A 23,025-nucleotide genomic window follows, 5' to 3' on the forward strand; every position below is an offset into this window, starting at 1 on the left:
CTGCTATAAGCAATTCCAATGCGATTCTTTTGTATGCTGATGTAGAGTGCTCTACTCATGGAAGAAATGAATCGGCAAAACAATGCATCCAATAAGTCTTCTAGTGCTTTGCATACTAGGGGCAGATCACAACAGAAAGGCAAATCTGATAGTAAAAGACGCAGTAAATCTTGTGGCAAAGATGGTGAATGCCATTATTGTGGTAAGAAGAGTTACTTTAAACGTGATTGCTACAAATGGAAGAAAGAGAAAGGAAAGGACAAGAAGACAGATGATAGCAAGGAGGAGAAGAAAGAGGGTCAACCCAAGAAGAGTAGTGTCAAAATTGAAGAGGTGAATGTAGTCACTCATGACAGTGACAGTGGGAATCATCACGTCCTTTTGATCTCTTCACACTTTGGTGTACATGCTTTACTTGCAGATACAGATAATGACATGCATACTTGGATTCTCGATTTAGGCGCTTTCTTTCATGTCACCCCTCATTGTGAGTGGCTCTCTGCCTATATAGGGGCTTGACATGGTGTTGTCCATCTTGGGGACAACCATACATGTGACATTGCAGGTATTGGTAGTGTGCAGTTGCAGTTTCAGCATGGCTCTGTCTTCACACTTCAGCATGTATGGCATGTATCTTAGCTCAAGAAGAGCTTGATAAGCACATGGCAGCTAGATGATGATGGTTTTCATACTACCTTTGGTGATGGAAAATGGAGGATCTGTAAGGGATCTAGAGTGATTGCTAGAGGTTGTAAAAGCGATACTTTGTCTCCTCTCCATGTATCTAGTGTGAGTGATCATGTTGTTGCCGTGACCAAGTAGCCAAGCGTTTCTTTGTGGCATGGCCGATTGGGATACACGAGTCAAACAGGAATGAAAGTGCTTTCTTGTTTGGGTTACTTGCCTTGTCTTCGTTATGTTGATTTTGAGCATTGTGATCATTGTATTTATGGTAATATGCACAGACGTCTCATAAAAAGTCTTTCATTGAAATATTCTCCTATAGAGTTAGTACATTCAGATGTATGTCAGATGCCAGGATTATCTTTAGGGGGAAAGAAATATTTTGTCACCTTTGTTGATGATGCTACACGAAAGATATGGGTTTATCCTATTCATAGCAAGGATAAAGTGCTTGACAAGTTTAACAAGTTCTTGGCATTGGTTGAAAATCAAACTGATAAGACACTCAAGTGTCTTTGCTCTGATAATGGTGGGGAATATGCGTCCAAGGCCTTTCAGGCATTTTGTGATAGCAAGAACTCTGCATAGGGCAGGGGGGGTGAGGAGGCTGAAGGTGAAGGGTTGCTTCTCCTATTCGTGTCTCTCCCAAAGTATGAGCTCCATATGAAAACTGGGGGGCATGTCATTTGGGCATGGGGGGAGGGGTACAGAGGGCTAGGCCGTAGGGTTAGCTCTCGATCTTTGTCTAGCTTCTTCCACCAACTTCCTTCTCTTCTCCCTCAGGGTGGTCTTCCTCTCCGCGGATGTGTCTGCTGGCTGCCCTTGCCCTTCAAGATGGGGTGAAGGGGGTTGTGGAACCACTTCTTCTTCGAATTCGCTTAGGTCGATGTACAATTCTGTCTCACTCCCTCGGTGCTCTTGCTATTGCATCCCTTCTACGAACCCTAAGGCATCAATTTCCTAGGGGTTTAGGCCGGATGATAGCAGATACCTACGTTGTTCTGTCGGGCTTAGCCCCACTATAAGGGGCTGGGAGGGCATGTGTAGCCTTGCTCTCAGGGCTCTGCGCGCTATGCTTAGTTTCTTTTTTACTGCCTTCAAGGATTCCCCTTCCTCCTCATGAGTGGCATCCATCAAGGTGTTCAAGAAGATTTGCTCTGCTTCGCCCTCCGCTAGGATTTTTTCTTTCTCCACCAGAGCTAGGCGATGCACCAAGGTCTTCACTCTTTGCTCATTCTGGCCTGCCCACTCTTCAGCCCTCTTCTTCATCTCTTCCATGCCTTCTCCCTGTCTTTGCACCAAGGCTGTGAGCCTCTCCTGCTGATCTTCCAACTCTCTGCTCATTCGCTCCCATTCTTCTCTTTCGAGGTTCAGTCTTTCAGTCATTATTTCCATTTCTTGGCAGTGATGCTCCTCTTCTTGTTTCCTCCCTTCCTCCCTTGCGGTAAACTCCTTCATGCCCTGCTCAATCCGCCCTATCTTTGTTGCTAGATCCTCGAATTGCATGATCAGTAGGTCATATTCTTTTTGCATCTTCTTGAGCTCTTGATTTTCATCTATGAGCTGTAGACAGGGCCGTTCCTCTCTGAAGGGAGAGTGTTACAAAAGGCCATCCATGCGAATACGTTGTCGTCGCAGATGCGCCTTCGCCACAATGGTTGGCACTTGTATTTGGGCATGGACCGAGGCTCTTCAAAAACTTTATTCTGCCAGTATTCTGCATCCTCGGTGCCCTAGAGGGTGGGATTCTTTTCTCTTTCCTTCAGCCACTGTTGGCTTAGGCGACTGAGAAGAGCTGCATCCGTCTGATTTGGAGGCCATTAGAGGCAGGTGACATCCCGTGTGGAGTGTCTATAGGCAGGTAACAGCAAGTTTGGGGTCCTTAAGGGTAGATGACTGCATGTGGGCTCATGTTGATGGTGGGTTGCGGTCAATCAGCCATTCATAGCAGGGGGCAGCATTAAATTTCAGCTGATTTTGGCCTTGAAAACTTTGAAGAATCTCTCTCTCTCTCTCTCTCTCTCTCTCTCTCTCTCTCTTCATCTATTCTTGTAGCTAATTCACAGCTTTCCTCTAGAGATCTCAATCAAATTTAGTCCCAGGAGGGTGCAATTGAAGAATTTTTGTTGCTAAACTGTAATTTACAGCAGAAATTAGGGTTTATCAACCACTTTGGGAAGAGTACTTTAGGGCACAATAATTGAAATTAAGTAGCTGAAATTTGGGGATTTTAGAGAATTTCTAGAGGCCAGCCAACCAACATTAAGTTTGGGGCAGAATTTGTCATCCAAGGAGCAAATTGAAGGCCGATCCCCAAGCAAACCAAGGGGCAAATTGGTTTGAAAACCTGTTGGTTGCTATGGACAGCAAGATTATTGAAGATTGAAGGAGACTAGGATGGATCTCAGTGTACTTCAACCTTTACAATACAAGTTAAAGATATATTGTTAGGGGCACTAGTTTTGGGGCCAATAGGGTGTCCATCGTCCAAGATGTAGTAAACATTTGCATTTTCAGTTTATGTGAACTTTATGCTTGCTATAATTAGTGTTAGATCAGGTTATGCACAACCCTATTCAAGATGGAAGGACGGTTCCCCTAGCCCTCCTATACGGAGGCAAGTAAGCATACTATGCCTCTCATCACCTTTGGGCACCTTTGTGTGTGTGTGTGTGTGTCCAACTTTGGTGGTAGCTTTTCAAGTTTGAAGAATTGTGGCATGGATTGATGTATGGATGAGCTTTATGAGTACCAAGGTAAGGTGGCTAATGATGATTAAATGAGGATGTTTATATAGAGAAAAATCCATGTAATTTTGCACCTGAGGAGGAGGGTACAGTGGCATAGATATTGAGGTGCCCTTTGTTTGTTTGTTTGTTTGTTTTTTTTTTTTTGGGGGGGGGGGGGGAGGAGGCAAGGGGGTTACATAAGATGAAGAGAGCTACTTGTAGTAAGCACCAAAGTGCATGTGGACAGTGGTACAATAGAAAACTAGGAAAGCAAGTTAGAGATATTTAAGTAGCCCACATGGTAAGGGAGTCTTATGGAGGAGGTTAACATGACACATGATGCATTTTTGGGGTTTAGGTGTAGCAACTCAAGGATTCATGGATTCCATGTCCTTCAATTTTCCTTTGCCACCCTTTAATTTTGTTTTAGTTGAATTGCCTGTGTGAACACACTGTGCACGTCAAAGGTGTGAACACTTTTTACACCACTTAGCATTAAATAAGGGCCAAAGGGTTAGCTACTCATCTTAGGCTATATATTCAGGCCCTATCACTTGTACTTGTATCCCACATATCTCATCTATCATCTATCATTATCAATCTATTTCTTTTTGTTTGTGTGTACTTGTAAGCTCCATACCCAACAGCCCCCCATAGCTTTTCACTTGTTTGCCAGTGCTGATTTGATACTAGTTATCTGTCGTTGGAAGTGTTCACATAGTGAGTCATCATTGTTTAGTTTGCCTAGAATTGCACAGAGTCAATAGTGAAACAAACCTTTCACATTTGTGATGAAGAATGTTTTGTATCATGTTGAATGTTTCCTGGATAGGTGTCAAACATTGATTGTGTTTACCTTATGCATTAGAATTTAGATGCTAGTTGAAAATTAAGGATAGATTTTTGGAATAGAATAAACCTTATGCCTTTTCTTGTTCAGTGGTTCCAGGCATGCAACTGGAGTAGCTGAGGGAAGTGGATTTGTAAGTGAAAGTAAGGTGCAGCAACAAAGCCTGGAAGAGCGGGCCTCCCCATTCAATGTGACGCCAAGGTCACCATCTCCAACTCATATTTCAGTCCATGAAAAAGCAGCACGTAGGGCTGAACCAAGTGTAAGTGTAAGCAGCAGCAGTGGCACCAGGCGGCCCCGGGAGAGAAGCCGACGAGTGACTGAACATACAGATTCAGCTCCTCAGCAACATGTGGTTGATGAAGAGGTGAGAAGCTGGGAACCCAGATCCCAAAGTCGAAATCCTGATCAAAAAAGAGGAAGATCATGGAGCCCAGAAAAATTTCAGGACTCTCAGAAGTCCCCATCACCTAGGCGTCCGCGACATGAGGAAGCATCGAGAAGAGGTTCTACACCTTCTGAGGATAGTGCTGTTCCTGAACGAGATCACCGTCGCTTTTTCCAAGGTGGGGGCCCTACAAAATTTCGGCGATTGGATGAAGCATCGCGAGAGCGAAGCGAGCGCTTATACCAAGGTCCACAATCAAGTCGACTATCAACTGACAGAATGTTACCATCAAACCGCATGCCTGGTCCATCGGGATTACTTCCTCCTCCTCCTCCATTCAGGCCAGGTATTGACAATCCTGCTGTTCTGGGTACAGCTTCCCATGGTTTTGAAGAAGGCCCTGGTCCTAGGGATGCTGGAAGGTATGACAGAAAGTCAGGGGGTCCTTTTAGAAGGTCCGAAATGCTTGGACCAGGTGATTCTTGGAGAGGGGTCGCAATGGGCAATTGGAATGCTCAAAATCAGGGTCATGGCCCTGGCAACATGTTTCCTCCTTATGGATCAGGAGGGTTTTTTGGGATGGGCCAGCAGGTGCCAGTGCCACCGTTTTTTGGTCGCACCAGTGGAAGGCCCTCAGCTGACATTGGATTTGCTGGTCGATTTCACATGAGTGATGGAACAGTTGGCTATCCAGGTCATGCTCCTGGTCATGGGCATGTGATGGGTTGGCATAGGTCCGCAGAAGCAGATGATAATCGCTTTCCGATTCCTGGCCCTTTGGAGGTGTGGGAGGGTCAGGGATTGTATCTTGAAGAACGACAAAGGTTTGGATTACCAGAATGGGACCAAGGTTTTCCTGCATTGGCTGCACGAGGGTGGGAGAGGACTCCTGATTCTTGGCAAAGCCAGGCAGGTGAAGTTGGATTTGGTTTCAATAACCCACATCTGCAGAGGGAAGTTCTAAACAAAAGCAGACCTGGAGAGGGACTTTCTGTGTCTAACCAGGATCTTGAGCAGATAGAAGTAGCTAAAGAGGAGGAAATGGAGATTAAGGGGGCAAGTGAATTGTTCCCTCCACAGTCCAATGACATTGTTTCTAAATCTGGCTTGAAGTCAAGCGTGCGTGCCAGGAACAGGATGCAGATGTTATTGCAAAGTTTAGATGTATCTCCTAGGTTAGCTGGAAGTGATTTGTATAAACAATACCTCAGTTTGCTACCACCATCAGAAGCAAAGATCAAAGAGGCAGAAATTGATAACCGCAGTGGTATTTCTCATGAATCTGTTGATGAGGATTTGGAATTTGAGGTCAGTTCTTGTTGTGGTTGCTTGCATGTGCTTGTATTTGGTAACATGTATGTGCATCTAGAATCTGACAGTACTTTCCTGTTATTTGGAACAGGTTGATCCTGAAGCACAGGATCTTCTTACAACTGCCAATTCTCATCTTGTACTACTTCCACCTTTACGAGATGGTGCATATAAGGTTTGCAGTGTACCTTGAAGTTGCAACGCAGACTTTTTCAAACAAAGAGATTCATTACGCTTTTTCTATTTGCAGGAAGCATTAGAGGTCTATCACAGGCCAGCTCAACAGAACCGTGTACAAAAGTCTTTAGTTGGTTCTTTTCTTCTCCCAATAGATTCACCAATGATTAAAATGCCAAGTTTAGAAGGACAATTTATTGGAGATGTGGAAGCTGGCGATCCTGAATGCTTGATTGACGTTTTGCCTGAAAAAGATGACTCTGACTTTTTTGTGACTGATGATGTGGAACTGCCAAAAGAGGCTACGTTGTCCACAAGAGCAGATGAAAGTGTTTGGCAATTTCAGGGCAAAGGGCCTACCAGCACAGACGACAGCCTAGAACAAGAGGGTATCCAGGCTGATGTTGTAGCTAGTCTGACAGATATCACAGGAAAATCAGTCCTGGGAGGTGAGTGCTTTGTCAAAAACATGCTTACAGTTTTATAGGAGTCTTAGATGCGCTTGTCCACAAACTGGTGATATTTTCAGTGTCTAACATTGTTTTATGGATGCACAGAGATACAGCTAGAGGGTTTGCAGGCAGAGCCAGTTGCACTGCATGTCAGTCTTGCCCCTGCTATCTCAGGGGAAGCTGAAGTTGACATCAATATAACAACTAGTCTGAAGATTGCTGATGTAACACAGAAAGATGGGGAATCAGTTCCTGCCACCAGGCAAGACACTGATATTTCTTTGAGGTGGTCTGATAGGAGTGCAGAGAGTCATCATGTTGAAAATGTTGAGGCCCTAGAAGTTCTTTCCACCAGACAAGCTACTAATTCTTCTTTGAGGTCCTCAGATGGGAATCCAGAGAGCCGTCCTGTTGAAAATGTTGAGACCCTAGAAGTTCAGGGAGTGGATTCTGAGGCTCATAGTCGAGAAGTTGATATACTCAACTCAGAAGCTTCTGATCCTCCAAACAACTGCATCAAGGGGAAAGAAGGTTTGGTAGCAGCAGGAGACTCTGAGGTAGATGGCATGAAAGGTAAGTCAAGACCTCAGAATTGTCCTGAAAAGGGTTCTGAAAATACACATTTAGACACTATTTTTTCTTCTGATGCTATTTATGCCCTTCCTGCTTCTCATCCCTTGTGAATTTGCATTAAGCGCAAATGTTTAAGGCCAGGCTCAATCAGGGCCGTTCTGATGTCTGAGTCTTTGTTTGGGCAGAGTGTGTCTCAAATGCCTGCATGGTATATGCTGTGACAACTTGTGCAAATTTACCCACCCACAGGTCGATGTTGCTATACTGCAGCAGTGCCAGAGGGATTATGTGCTGTTGAGTAGCTTCAGTATCTGTGGCCTTTCTGACCGTTTGAAGTGTCAGAGTAGTCAAATGTATATTTCTCTAGGTCCATTATTTGAAGGATGCTGATTTCACTTGCATGTGTTGATTTACGGGCCCCTTAAATTGATAACTGGGGATATATTGTTTGTTTCTTTTTAGCCATTAACTCACATTGGGGGAAAATTGAAGCTTTTTAACTCCCACCAAGTTCCAAGAACTTGGGGAAACATTCAATTCAATTCATTCTTTATTCTTTCTAGTTATAGGTCAAAATGAAAGAATCATACTAATGAGACGATTAGTCAGCAAAAAGTTGGTACCTGTTGCTTAAGATCCCATTTTTAAACTCGGGCATGATGTTTTGAATTCGATTGTGCTTTTTCCGGACAAAATTACCCTCTTTTAACAGTAATATTGAAGTAGCTAATTTCAACAAATATTTTAGGCAGAACGTGTTGTGTGGTGGATGTTTGAATGGATGACCGCGTACAATGCAGTAGTAAATGCCCCAACAGATTGTGGTGTATAAGCATTCCATTTTCTAGCTTCTGAACATGCAAATGCTTGCATGTCCACACTGCCAAAATATTATTGTGTGGATGCTTATAAATATACATATGGTCAGACATACATTCCTTCATGGATTAATAGATTTGTCAATTGTGCCTACACATCTTGATTTCGTCCATGTACAAGCCTATGTATAGATTTATTGGCAGTATAGATTTACCCCCCACTCTACATTCTTGCAGTGGAAAACCCCAAAGTGAATGGTATCTTGTGTTTCTGCTTCTTGTTGCCAAGCAGTTTTGTATCCCTTATAAAATATAAAATTTCTAAGGTTTCACATAATGTACGTTGGCATAAACATGCCTATTTTACTAGCTGTACATTTCATCGGTATTCTTTGAAATGAACTTGCATTTACAGTCTTGTTACCTTTGTGCTTTACAATGGGGTTTTCAACCTCTTTTTGGGTTTGCACTCTACATGTGTATGTATATATACACAAATGTATAGATAACACATACATGTTCTTACATGTACAGATTTTGACTAATATATATGTAAGCACCTTATTGTGAGGACTACTCAAAAGCAGTTGGAATTGTGAATCATTAAATTCATATGGTTGGTCTATTTGTGGCAATTAAAACCATCGTAAGGTGAAGGTTTGGTAAATTTGAGAATCGCATGGATAATCAAATTGCGACAAACTTATGGGGTTTGGTAGTCTATGCTAAAAGATTTAAGTCATTTGGTTAAGAAAGAGAGGAGAAATATAAGAAAAGTATATTTCTGTCCTCTAAGGTGCCTTAATGGAGCATAGGGCAAAATAACCTAAGTTTTTAGTGACAATTCACTTCAGGGTGCCATTGGCACCAAATGAAAACAAGCTGTTGAAGTTACTAAAGGCATTACATAAATCATTGACTCGAGAGTAACCTAATGCTTAGCCTTTTTGAACTCCTTTATGACGACATTGTTTCTTCCATAGATTGTCAAATCACCCTCTTTCCTCGTTACCTTCATCTTGGTTGGCTCTCTCTTGGTAGAGGGTTGAGTTGTGTTGGTGTGAGCTCACTCATAGTCACATTTTAGCTCAATGTAAACACTTTGATTGCTAGTGCTTCACCTTGTTTTGTATGATTGTATCATTTCCTTACTTGGTGATGTGCATGGAGTCATACAATTGAATCCTTGCTTTTGAGTATTGCCATTGGTTAGGCTAGCCTATATGATGGTGCACATTCATGTTTGTCTTCATTGTCTAGTTTTTTTGTGTTTCTTTATGTCGCTTGTTATGGACATCTACTAGATGTGCATAAGATTCATTCTTTTATAACATAGCTTCATTAACTATTGAAGAAGTTGTATTTGTCATACACTTTTAAATCTTTCTTCTTTATTTTGATTTTTTTATGTGCCTTGTTATTGTACTTTGGTCATCATTTTCTCGAGTCTATATTCGATCTACTTATTAATTGCTATCTCCCCTTTAGATAACATTGCCTGTAGCTTAGCCAAATACACACATTTTAGTTTTGAAGTTGTTGATGTAGGCATTGCTCCCATAGGCTTGGTTCTTGATGTTGTTAGGATTGTTGAGAAAGTCTTTGGATATATCTTCTAGATAGGACAATGACTCAAGTTTGAACCCTCTTGTGTGCATGTCCTAGCACTAGAGGGGGAGGTGAAAAGATTATAGTAACTTAGACAACTTGCATGTGGATTAGGGTTAGAGAGAGAGAGAGAGAGAGAGAGAGAGAGAGAGAGTGTGTGTGTGTGTGTGTGTCCAAAGGCTAAAAAAAGGCAGTAGAGTTGCATGGGGCTTTATGGCTCACGTGGATTAGGGTTGGAGAGAGTGAGAGAGAGAAAGTGTGTGTGTGTGTGTGTCCAAAGGCTAAAAAAAGGCAATAGAGTTGCATGGGGCTTTATGGCTCTTGTGGGATTGTAACATAAGAATAATAAAGCTAGGCATTTGAAACAAGAATGAAAGCAATGGATTGTTGAGAAAAAAAATGTGTCAAGTTATGGATAGGATTGATGGATTGTGTCCAAAAATGATTATTGTGAAAGTAAACTGGAGAGAGAGTAGGATATGTGGGGAGAAATAGTGAGTGTATGACAAACACAGAGAGAAGAGAGACTTGGAAAATATTGAGGAAGATGAATGATGAATCACTGAATCATGTTAAGTGAATCAATTTGATACAGTTGAGTCGAAGCTTTGAAGATGATTGCATTGTCTTTTTTGAGCAAGATGTCCTCCTTCGGTAGTAGGACAATGAAGATAAATATAGACGATGAAGGAAATGACTACTAGATGTAAGGGGAGTGACATGCACTCCTTAGGAGCTGTCATAGATGAAGGATATGTTGAAATCTCTTTGAGATGATGGTAGATATTAAGGCAACTACTTGGGAATTAGTTGGAGAAAAAATGCAAGAAAAAATGAAGATTTCTATGTGTTGGTCGTAGACAAGCGACTACTAGGTAACCCTTTTGGAGTGAAGGAAATACTCTGATATTTGATCTAGGGCTAATAAAGAGGGTATAACTTGCTTGCAAAAGTTTTGAGTCTATTGAAAACGAAGCCTAATGATGATGCCATGTGAGGAGGGATAAGATTAGATGATATAGGTTGCAAAACACTAGTGGAGATGGATGTAGGAGCTACCAACCATAATGTCCTCATGGTTTGTCAAGGGTAGTGGAGAGGATGGAGAAAGGTGCCCCAACTCTCTCGAGTGGTGCCCACACTGAAGTCTCTTGGGTGGTGCCCTTGCTCTCTTGAGTGGCACGCTCATAGTAAATTATCATCCACATAAAGCCTTTTTTTGGAGGCTCTAAATGGAAACCAAACTAGGAATGAAGCAAGGGAAATGAGAGGTTTTCAATATCCCCTCTTAGGCAACCCGGGGATCCTAGTGTTCCACTTGAAAGGTAACATGTAGTGTAGAGTAGTAGACATGATGAACTGATAGAACCCAAAACTCAACCTCAAGAAAGAAGCCACAAGCTCTGTTACTCCATGCTAACAGGTATATGCAAGCCTAGCCACCAAGCCATGGCTCAAACATCCAAAGCTTGAACTAGGAAGAACCTGTAGATCTTGGGTGACAATGCTTAAGAGAGGAGTAAATAGATGAGGAAATAGGGGATGAAATAGGTGATGTGGCATAGCGATGTCAACCACCCCAACAAGGTGAAGGGTTGACTATGAGGTATGTGAAGAATCATAGGAGGAGAGAGAATCCCCTTGGAAGAAAAAGGAATGGAATCTTCATTTGAAGAAGAAAGATGAGGCCCCTCGAAATCCCTCGCTAAGTCTCTGAGGGAGATAGAGAATCAATTGTAGCTTGCTGTACATGGCTTGAATCTATTGCAAACTAAGCCTAGTGATGATGCCCAATGAGAAGGGCTAACATTAGATGAGGCACGTTGCAAAATGTCAGTGGAGATGGATGTAGAAGCCATGAATCATAATGTCCTCATAGCGAGTGAAGGGTAGTGGAGAGGTTGAAGAAAGTAGAGGAGAATATGGAAGAGTGATAGTGTCAGAAGGAATGAATGTGTGGGGTGTATGAGTGAAGTCAATGCTATATTTATAGGCACAGACTATCTCGAGTGGTGTCCCAACTCTCTTGAGTGGTGCTGATTGAAGTCGCTTATGTGGCACCTTGATACTAAATAATGATCCAAATAAAGCCTTTTTTGGGGTTGTAAATGGAAACCAAAATAGGAATGAAGTAGGGCAAATGTACTAAATGACTTGGTTTCTCAACATTGTGATGAAAGTGTTATTGTGTTGCAATTTCTCAATGAACTTTGAGAGAGAGGGAGGGGGGGAGGGAAGGGTAATGTCTACTTAGGCCAAAGTATGCCTATGAGACATAACCATGTATAATGATGATCGTCACTATATATCAAAGTGTGATGTAGTAAACTGTGGTGAGTGATGGTGATATATAACACAAAGACAAACTAAAGCAGTATGCGAGAGAGGATACTTGGCATACAATATGGATAAGGGGGGGGGGGGGTATGTGGAGTTGTATACATCTAATTGTGTAATTGGGTATGAAAATGCAATATAATCTCTAGCTCTGCATAGTTGAAATAGGTGGGGTAGTGTATGGCGTACATCCTTGAGGAGATAGTATAGGGTTGGTATGGTCTCCCAGGTTTGCCAAGTAGTGGTCATGGTGTCAGTGAATCTCCATCTCTACCTAGTGTAGCCTCTGTGTGTGGTATCCTTGCCTCCACAGTTGGCGTGCTACTTTGATATCCTTGGCTTGTTGGATTGTCACCATAGCTGACATATCCACTTTAATTGAGGAATATGAGCCACTCTCCTTGCCTTGATCTTGAGTTGATGAGATGAAACCATGAGTTGGCCAATGGGTATCCACATGTCATGTGGCATGTTGATATGTAGGTATCCATGTCTCATAGTGAAATGATCTATTGTGGTCCTCATGAAGTGATCTTTGTAGTAGGACATCTTCATGGGAAAGGGGGTGTGCCGGGGTGAGATCCATGTGTGTATTATGTGTAGTAGATAGAGATTATGACACATGAATAAGTTCCTCTCTTAAGTGGGGGAGGTATATGGAGGGGGAGTAAGGATTGTAATGGAAGAGGGGGAGGTGATCATGCTAATCCCATATCCTATGAACCACAATTCACCTTCAATATACCATGAGATCTCATATCCTACTGGGGCGGGCTCAAAAGCCTCAAATGCTCAACTAGGTAGTTTGTTTGAATGCATGGTAGTCATATTTTGGATAAAACTAATGGTCTAGAAAAGAGTCTCTTGCATCATGGGGGTTGTGGCAAACTGTGTTGAGAAGTAACAAATGATGTATGCTCTAGGAAGAGATGTCCTGAACCCCATATGCACAGTGAAGAGAGTGAAGTTGAAAAGCTATAAAGACATGTACTTGGTTCACTTTTCTAGAGAATGCTATTTTGTACTTTGTACTTTATTCTGTGTGTGTCATGGTTAGCTCAAGATTGTGTTTATGAGTCCAAGCCTATATCTTAGAACCTAATTCACTTGAGCAATAGTTTTTCTTCTTGTCTATGTCACTATGAGTCTTGTGATCGACTTTTGTCCTCCACAGTCAGTGCTATGCTCTAGATCCATGTATTTTCACATGGTATCAGAGCTAGTTGAGCATGGCTTAGCTTCAGTTTCTACTCTTCTTCCTACTCCCCTAACTTCTCACAGCTCACCTCCAGCTCAGGACAAGTGTATGAGTTCATCTCCTACTTCATTCTCACACATCTCCTCTTGGCCACCATAGCCAACCTACACCCACTCACCTTGGAGGACCTAGATCTCCATATACATGCTATGTCTTCTCAAGCTCCCTTCTAAAGAAACATCCCTCAACTCCCTGCGCTCTTGCCTGGTACATCAAAGTGTGACATTATTACCTATGGAGCCTGGCATTACAAAAAATTGACGTCGCTGCCCAGAATTGCGCCATTTTCAGATCGTATAGAGAACCATCTCCTACATTGTGCAATCTACTTTGCAAGCATAGGGCAATTGAAGCTTACTATATGGGCCATCTACCCATCAAATATTTTGCCACATGATCCATGCTACAAGCTGCACCAATCGAAAGAACAATCGAATGTCTGAACCCCTAGAGGAAGCCATAGCCAGAAATTTGAAAAAGCTTGGCAACCTTGTTCTTTTCTCATTGCCATCATCAATAGTGATTTTGGTCACTCTAACATCATCTGTAAAGTCTAGTGCAAATTTGGAAGTGCTAAGGAAGCTCAAAATTACCTAGCAACATCAAGCCCAATATCAAGATCTAGTATCTATTGATACTCAAATAGTGCTTCTTGGTACTTAAGGGTTTTTTGGCTTAAGAGTAACTCATCTTTAGTTGCTTCAAAAGACTATTCTTAGTTTGTAATGATTTGAATTTTTTTATTGATCAAATTCCTTGTAAGTCCCAATCTCACTGTAAAAGGACAGACACCACCCGAGTGTTCTTGTGGCAAGACCTCCTTCTAAGATGACTGAACTGGAACAAATAGCAAAGTTTAATGGTGAAGGATTTCACGCTTGGAAGGGGAAAACCATGTACCATCTCATGAAGAAAGACCTCTGGGGTCTCTTTGAGGAAGATAATGGAGATGACGGTGCTAAAGAGGAAGATGTTGCAAAAGGCTAGCCTTAAACAAAGGCATGGAAGAAGATGAACAACAAACCTCTAGGTATAATTGCTTGGGGTCTATCCAATGATGTATTACATCATATTACTACCTCTATCTATCTAGCTCCTAGGGTGAGAATTGATCTCCTCCTCACTAGGATTGGTGTGTGAAAGATCAAAATCTTGGTTTTCCCAAGATTCACTGTCAATCCACATGTAGAAACATCTTGAAGGTCATATAGGTGTCAATGTAGGCCCTCCTATGACATATAGACCAATACAATGCCATCAACATAAAACGAAATGGAGGCTAATGCACCTATTGTATCCACTCCATCTCCTCCTCCTCGGGTGATGTAGTCCTTTATCTCATCAATGTAGGGTCCAAAGAGTGTGGGCAAACAAGAAAAGTCATTGTTCCCTCCTATGGTACTAAAGATCATGTCTGATAGTCCTCATGGGCATCTCTCTCAACCAATGACCCTCTTATATAATGCATAAATACTTTAGATCATGTTTGATGGGATCTCTAATGTTTGCAACCTTGGTAGTAGTTTACACTGTGGAATTCTGTCGAAATCTTTATGGAAATTTAGAAAGCAATAGTAGAGCTTCTTCATCTTCATTTTTTATACCATTGTGGTCCTTGGAGTGAAGATATGGTCAAGTGTAAAGAAGCCTCATTTGAATTTGGCCTCTCTTGTTGCTCTCAAACCCTCGCTCTCTACAAATGCGCTAAGCTTTGCCTCTAGCACTGCTCCATAGATCATAGTTAGTGTGTGACCTACTAAGATGGTCATGTAATTACCTAGATTTAAGGAATCTTGAGATTCTTGGATAGGCATAATAGTGTTCACGGTCCACTCCTTCGAAAAGCCTTTTGCTAGGGCTTAGTTAATAAACGTAAAAGGAACGAGAAGAGCCATGGTGTCTATACTATCGAAAATCAGAGCGAGAGCCTAAAGATGTGTGTACAAGAGGGAGAGTGCGCTCAAGTACAAGAAGAAGATCTTGCTTAGTAAGTTGCTCACAAGTATAATTGGTACACTCTCTCTACACTTCAGAGTGACCTCTAGGCTATTTATAGATCCTCAATGTGGGCTAGGGTTAGGGTTTCCCCTACCCTCCAGTTCATTCACACCTCACCTTCCCTCAGGCACCCTTGCTTACTAAGGTAGGGTTTCCATGCTACACTTCTAATACCCCCCCCTCAATGCCAAGATGGCATTGGATTACATAGCATGTAAACGGTCCCCCCTCTTAATGAATCAATGGGATGTGTTTATAAAATAGGCTACAAGGATATTTATGGAAAGATGATACACCAGATACTAGAAAACTTGGTCCTCAAATGCTTTGGAGAGATAGTTGGCCTCCGATTCTTTGGGAAGTTTAGGAGGGTTTGGACATTTACAAGTGATATGCCCTAGTTGTTTACATTTGTTGCACTTCATCTTTTTGGGATATTTTTTTCTAGAAATTACTTACAATATGCCATTTTTTGTTGCAGAAGGAGCATTTAGTAGTCACAATATGGACTAAGAGTTGTCATGGGGTTGTTGAGGTAGATGTTGAGCTGATGTTGCCTTCTTTTTTATTTCTCTTCTCCTTATCTAGACAAGATTGAATGACACCTTCAAGTGTGGGATTTGGTACCTTTGTTAGAGTAGTGACAAGAGTTGAAAAGACTTTTCTTAACGGCTTTCAAGAGTATTGCAAATGGCATCTCTTCAACAAATCGAAGCTTGAACTGAATCTAATTGAGCCATGAGACCCTTCATGTGGGAAACAAACTTTCCCATGTCTTCTCCTTGCTTGTATTTCAAGATGAAGAACCCTATTTTGAAGAAGATTTTGGAATTTTTCCCTCTTGCACCATACAATTTCTCGAGCTCATCCCACTTCTCTTTTGTAGTTGCAAGCTGGTCAATATGGTGAATTAAGGATTCATCCAGGTGCAACATTATTATGGCTTGGAATTTTTCATCAACTTCAACATCCATAGGGTTGGATGGATCAATGTTGGTCCTTTTGATGAAGGGCTAGTAGCCTCTCTCCATCATTTTATATTTTACTAACACTTGCCATGGGTGGAAGTCCCTCCCATCAAACTTGGAGAATTGAGGCTTTCAATCAACATAGGCCATGATAGGAAGATCTTATTGATTGCACAAGGCAATGGAAATGTCTATTCATTTACAAATTTGGCAATACGAGTAGAAGCAATCAAGTTGAAAACAATTGATGTGAACTTAGACAAATAGATTAGATGAAGAGAAGAAAATGTCTATGTGTTTATATCTAACACATAGCCTTACAATTTTTAGGAGAGATTGTGATAGTTAAGTAATTAATGAATATTCTTAGGGCCTAAAAACCTTTATATTTTTGAGATTAACTATATTAATGATTAGTGGTTTGATCAATAGTGTTCAAAAACACTAGTATCTAAGTGCTTGTGTTGGAGTCCATTGGTTGGATGTTGGCTCGAGAGTCATCTTTGGGGCAAGAAGCTTTGAGTTTTGAGCTTTAGATTTGTAATGAACTTAAAACTTGTTCAGTCTCAATGATTATAATAACTGTTCCTGAATTCAGTGATAAAAAAACTGAAGAAAACCAAGCTTCAAGTTTTTTGGCTATGGCTGCTTGTAGGGTACATAGTTAGGTTTTTCCTTTGTGTGAACAATAGAGAAGAGATATGAGGGAACCCTTTTAGGGTTGAGTAGCCCACTTGGGGGGGCTATTAAAGCCCATGAAGCTCGTCAACATTGCACTTTCTGCAGGATACACCAGGTCGATGAAGTTCACATTGTCTAGATTGCATCTGTTTTTGTGTTTTCTCCAAAGTTGCCTTCTTGGTTGCCCAATGTCAAGGTTTAAGATACTAGGATGTTGCACTTGGACTTAAGGAAGAAGAGTTCAAAAGAAATCAGAAGCAGATATGGCCTCCATTTCTTACACCAACTCCTCCAATGGAGGTGGGTCAGAATTGGCTATGGTGGAAAGGAGGATAGGTTGAAGAGATGAAAGTGTCTTGTGGACGTAAGCCAAGATGTGATTGTGGAAAGCTCAATGGATTAGAGATGGCTTTGATACCGTGTTGACAATTAGAGTGAGAGCCTAAAGATGTGTGCACAAGAGGGAGAGAGAGTTCAAGTACAAGAAGAAGATCTTGCTTAGTAAGTTGCTCACAAGTACAACTGGTACACTCTCTCTACACTTGAGAGTGACCTCTAGGCTATTTATATAGCCTCAGTATGGGATAGGGTTAGGCCTTGCCCTATAGTCCATTCACACCTCATCTTTCCTCATGCAACCTTGGTTACTCAAGGTTCCCATGCTACACTTCTAACATATACCATAAATAAAATGCTCGCCCTATAAACTTGGGTGGTCCATTGATCATCCATGATGTAGACACTCTATTGCTCTCTTGATTGTATTTTGTGTGAAGAAAGTGGATGTGGTAGGGTGGGGATCTGTTGGATGAGGCTAGTGTGGTATGTCATACAACCTCTTAACATATGAGAGCCATATCCTTGGGCTGCCAATAGGTGTAGGGTGGTGTGGCTCATGTAGTCTACACAAGGCTATGGTTGCATCTCAGATCATGAATAAGTAGTATATTTCCTAGTATTGTGCCTCATCTTGTGGTAGACCATGTAGCCACTTTGCATATGATTGCCATATCTTTGGGTTGTATAGGAATGGGTGGTTGTTGTTCCCTTAGTTTGTTGTGGTTGCATCTTTGCACATAAATTACTAGTATAGGTCCCAATACTATGCCTCCTCTTATTCTTGGCTCTTATGTTGAGTCAAACTCCTCAACTACCTTTGCGAGCCTCTTGTTCGGCAATAATTCCTAATCCGCTCTATGTCCAGAGATATTTGTACAACTCCCTACACTCATCATCATACCATATAGTCCCATGTCGTGTAAAGCCACTAGTGAATGTGGAATAAAGGAAGATTTGAAGGGTGGTTGAATGTAAAATGGAGTTGAGGTGAGAGGTGAGTGTCTTGAAAGGGACATGATGGTTGTAGATGTTGGATAGCTCATGCATAAAATAGAAAGTAGTAGGACAAATAAAGGTGGCTATAGAAACTTGTGTACATGGGGAGGAGGATAATGTAAGGGAGAAATAGGTGTCATTTGCTCTAATCAAACAAGGGGGAATGGTGAATGACTAACTCTCTACTATCTGAATAGATCCTAGCACATAGTCTAGTGCTAGATGTGATGGGTTAGAAGAATGTGAGAACTCTTGAACTCATCTACTTCTTCATCCTGTTATAGATAATGAGATGATGTTTTGTCCTTAGCTCTAGTATAGGTACCAACCATATCCAGTGTTTTCTTCTGCAATGTCAGGTGATACTCTATCTATGCTTACCTCCTTTGCATCCAACACTCGGAATTGTCCTGGATCCTCAAAGTCATATGTGTTACATCACTTACTTTGTGTCTTGGCATTAAAATACCCCATTGAGAGGATCTCACCTAGCATGGATTAGTGTAGTATTTCATTTGATTTTTTTTATTAAAGGGAGACTATTCATTAGCTCCTCCATCTCCCTCTTTCTCATGTTGCACTGATTCCCTAGTGGCATATCTCGATCCTCTTGGGGGGAAGTAATAGAGGGCAATATATAGCATCCAATTCTATGATATCTCCACTTTGACCAACATGTATCTTGCCTTTGGATTTGGGGCCATGATCCTAACCCTATCCTATAGCTCTTGTCTAATCGATACTACTACTCCCCATGGTCCTCAAGTGGTACCTTGATATCTCATGCAGCTCTTGTGGGTGGACTCCCAAACATATCCCTACACTCTAGCCAGTGCTCTTTTGGGGTTTTGGTGTGTCTTTGTAATCATAATCAAGTAGTGATTTATCATCACCTCCTCCATCCTCCATGGATGTGTCCAAAGTGACCCCTTACAATTGCACATTGTCATCCATATCTTTGAGGCATCTATCTCATAGGACAGGTATCCCTATTCAAGAACCTTGCCATTAATGATGACACAACTATATTTATATGTTGCCTTTTGCCTTCCTTTCTACCTTGAACTATTTTTTGCCTACATGCACATCTATGTTCTACTTGCATTTTGGTGAAGTCATCATCTAAGTAGATGGGATCCCTTGATAGTGTACGTAGTATGGTCTTTTTCATAATAACACTTGGTTCAAAGAGACTGTGTTTGTCTTTTAAATTGCCATGGCCATTAGGATCAAAACACTGCTTCAATCAACTAAGATTATACTAAGTTGGTTTTATCTAAGTAGTAGCTCTATGTAGTGTTAGGAACATTACCTAACTTTTTGAGTCTAGCCAACCATAGACTTTCAATCATTAGGACTAAGGTCTCTTGCTTTCCTCAATAGGTTTGTTTGAGCTATGTAGTTAGCAAGGTATACTACCACACTATATGAATATATAAAAATTGCTCCCTTCTAAAAATTAAAATATCATCTAAAATTGGTTTCAAGGTATCTTGGATTTCCTTTGACTTAATTCTCAAATATAGTTAGTCTATTGTTTCTCAAGGGGAGATTAAATAGTGTCATATATAGAGTTAGAGCTTTTGTCAACTATTAGAGGACTCCTTTGGGTTCTAGAGGAGGCACCTTACATTGCAACATTCATGACATTTATGGTGGATATGCCATGTATCTATATTTATGAAAATTTGTCATTGTTTTTCTTAATAATATCCTTGTCTACAATTGTTTTCAAGAAGATATTAATAAAATTTTTAATGAATATTTGAATTGCTCAAAAATCATAAACCATATGTGAAGGAAAGTAAGTTTGGATTTTCAAGATGGAAGTTTACGATCTTGGCCATCTAATGTTTGTAGAAGATATTAGGATGGATCCACACAAGGTCCATACTATCCTATAGTGGCCTCATCCTACAAACCTTAAGGAGCTAGAAATATTCCCTAGATTTGCATACTTTTATTGCAAATTCATCAAATATCATGCTAAGATAATTATTCCTATGACAAAACAATTGAAAACTCAAGCTTGGATTTTCTTGTGGGGTGAGAAACAATAATGTAGTTTTTATAAGCTCAAAATAGCTATTGCTATTTCATCAATACAAGTTATAGTGTGAATCCACACAACATTTGTAGTGGAAATTGGTGGTAATGCCACAACCATGGGGATATGCTATTGGAAGAGGATAAACTTGTGGATTTTGAAAGCAAAAAGCTAGAGGGCTCAACATAATTATTCTAATTATGACTACGAGCTGTATACAATTATCTATGCTTTGAAAAAGTGGTGCCATTATTTGTATGTTGCTATGCTTTGAGGTACTATTTGATCAACAAAGTATCATATGGTCTACTATCCAAAAGGATATTAAGGAAAGAAAGGCTAGATGAGTTAAACTCCAAGAGTTTGATTGCAAGTTACACAATCATAAGGGCTGATACAATGTTGTAGGTCACGCTCTAAGCAAAATGATGGAGATTGAATCTCTCTTTATTATAGTGTTGAAAAATGATCTTTTAGAATTTGTATAAGGAAAATATAATTGTAAGTATTACAGAAGAAACTTATTGCACAAACTCGATGCTCAAATGGTTGATCTAATTGGTGTCTTAGCATATGCACTTATGGTTTTTGAATGAAACCATGATGAGAGCAGAAGTGGTAGGTGCAATTAGGATATAACAAGCACTTGCCTAGCAGTTAACATCTCATATTGATCAGTTGGTAAGTACAACCATGTATTCTGGAAGCTCTCACAAATCTCCATGATAATATTGTTTTATAAGAAGGCCTCACTCATGTACAAGACAAAAATATGTTGCTTGCATCGATTGTTATGGCTAATGCACTAGTCCAACAATACCTAATGCAATCATTGCTGAATTTGTACAGTAGTTAGTATAGACGGTCACTCTCCTATGGGCAACATTATGCCCATGGGCAGAAGTATGATTGTGATCAGCAATCATTTTATTCTTAACTATATGATTGTCATGAGCACCATGGACAGCAATATGATAGATCTATTACTGATCTCGACAGTGATGATGTGGGCAAAATATTGTCTAAAGCTAGTAGAGTTAGACATTTAACTAGTGACCAAATCAGAAAATTGAATGCTCAAGGTTTATGTTAAAAATGTGCTAAATCAATGTGCTTCCATTACTAAGAGATATGCAAGGAAAAGTATGCAAAAATATTGTTGGTAATTGAATATTTAGATGAAGAGGATGAAGATGGCCATGTATAGGAAAATTTTGATGCAGGTCAAGAGGAAGACAAAGGGTCTAAAGTAACAGCCTATGAAGCTTCTAGAGATTTTGTTGGGAAGTTACTTGAAGACTTGTAATATATAAGTTCATGTTGTGTAGAAAAACATGCACCCAAGCATCAAGCATACAAAAGAAAAGAAAATCAACCACACCACACCACACCCAAACAAACTTTGACATTGACCAACACATCTAATAGTGGTGATATGACAGAAATGGAACATAGATGGATAAGAAAGGTAGGAAAGAGCTACCAACAAAGGCAAAATAGGAACAAGCCACTATGACACAAAGACCCCACATTCATGCATTTGTTTGTTTAAAAGGGGCAATAGAGTGAGTGCCTAGAGTAAATGGGTTTCTTTATTAAGTGAAAATTTAACATTGGTTTACTATTAAAGTTAGCCCATTAATGCCAAATGAGTTATTGTTACCATTAATACACACCACTCAGAGTCAATTGTACCAGTCCATAAAATGTAGGCCATTGTTATAATTATGTGATCTTTGGTGCAAAGTGCATGCAATCATGATGGCAATGGTTTTATTTTAATTTTAACTTAATATGCTCAAGCATGCATGTGTGTACAAAAGTGAACGGTGGGGTTCCTTTTAATTAAAAATTAAGTGGGTTATTTGTGCCAAGTGCATGTGCAAGGGCAATGGTTAATTTTATGAATGTTAACAATGGGTTGCACAATATCCATTTTGTGGTGCAATGATGGGGGTTTATTTTATTAAAAATTAATTGTGTATTATGGTGCTCATGGAGGAAGGAAACAAAAAATAAACCTATAGGTGTGTAGTCACACTCTCAAGGTCTGATGGCACAAAAAGATAGGGAAAATGAGCTATAAGCACAAGCCCACATGTCCATGAAGAAAGAGAGAGTTAACTATCATATAGATGACCACTTGTTAAAAAAGATAAAAAATACTAATAAAAATAAAAATGAAAATAGAGAAGGCTAAAGTCATATCTTTAGGGTTTTTGTAGTTTTTATACTTTTTGTTGGGTTTCTATTTGAGGATTAGTTTTATTATTGTTGTTGTTGTTGTTGTTGTTATAAAAGAAATATGGGTTGTGTGTGGACTTTAGGTTTGTGTTTGTGCTTCTTGGATTTGTGGAATAAAATAAAGGGATGGGATGTTGGTGGTTGGAGTTACTAGTTTGGGCTTTTAATGCTATTTTGATTTTTGTATCTATTTCCCTTTTTTGGGTATTATTTGTGTACTATTTTTCGATAATTTTAGTGTGAGAATGTTGTTATTTTTTATTTCTATTTTTAATTATTATTATTGGTACATTATGTTTTTGGGTGATGTTTGTTGATTTTAATGCAATTTTTTTCCTTATTTTTAAATAAATAAACAAGTTTATGTATGTTTGGATATTTTTCCTTTTTTATTTTATTGAAAAGGGATGTGTGTGTGTGTTTTATTTCAAATTTTGATTTTGTTGGGTTTTTTTGTTTAAATTTTAATTTTGGGTAAGTAATCAATTTTAAGGTGTGAATTTAGTGACAAATGGGGATACCATAGTATATGAGGTCACAGACAAGGCATGCAGACCACACAGAAAC

At 40.2% G+C, this 23,025-nt stretch overlaps 1 protein-coding gene across 2 annotated transcripts in view; it reads left to right on the top strand.

Moving 5' to 3' along the window:
- The window catches only part of LOC148014335 (uncharacterized), a 41,038-nt gene extending 33,322 nt beyond the window's left edge, over nucleotides 1-7,716 (top strand). Inside the window, exons 3-7 of one of the 2 annotated variants that reach the window (XM_087666206.1) lie at nucleotides 4,363-5,959; nucleotides 6,054-6,137; nucleotides 6,213-6,588; nucleotides 6,697-7,164; nucleotides 7,350-7,716. In XM_087666206.1, the coding sequence (XP_087522332.1) occupies nucleotides 4,363-5,959; nucleotides 6,054-6,137; nucleotides 6,213-6,588; nucleotides 6,697-7,164; nucleotides 7,350-7,462 (2,638 nt within the window). In that variant the 3' untranslated portion in view covers nucleotides 7,463-7,716. Of the gene's footprint in view, nucleotides 1-4,353; nucleotides 5,960-6,053; nucleotides 6,138-6,212; nucleotides 6,589-6,696; nucleotides 7,165-7,349 lie in introns of both variants that reach the window. The other variant, XM_087666205.1, reaches the window with a different exon arrangement.
- The last annotated feature ends 15,309 nt before the right edge of the window (nucleotides 7,717-23,025 follow it).

This window comes from Lygodium microphyllum, chromosome 25, assembly GCF_053477565.2.
Source record: "Lygodium microphyllum isolate KBCC chromosome 25, Lygodium_microphyllum_v1.1.10, whole genome shotgun sequence".
Classification (NCBI taxonomy): Eukaryota; Viridiplantae; Streptophyta; class Polypodiopsida; order Schizaeales; family Lygodiaceae; genus Lygodium; species Lygodium microphyllum.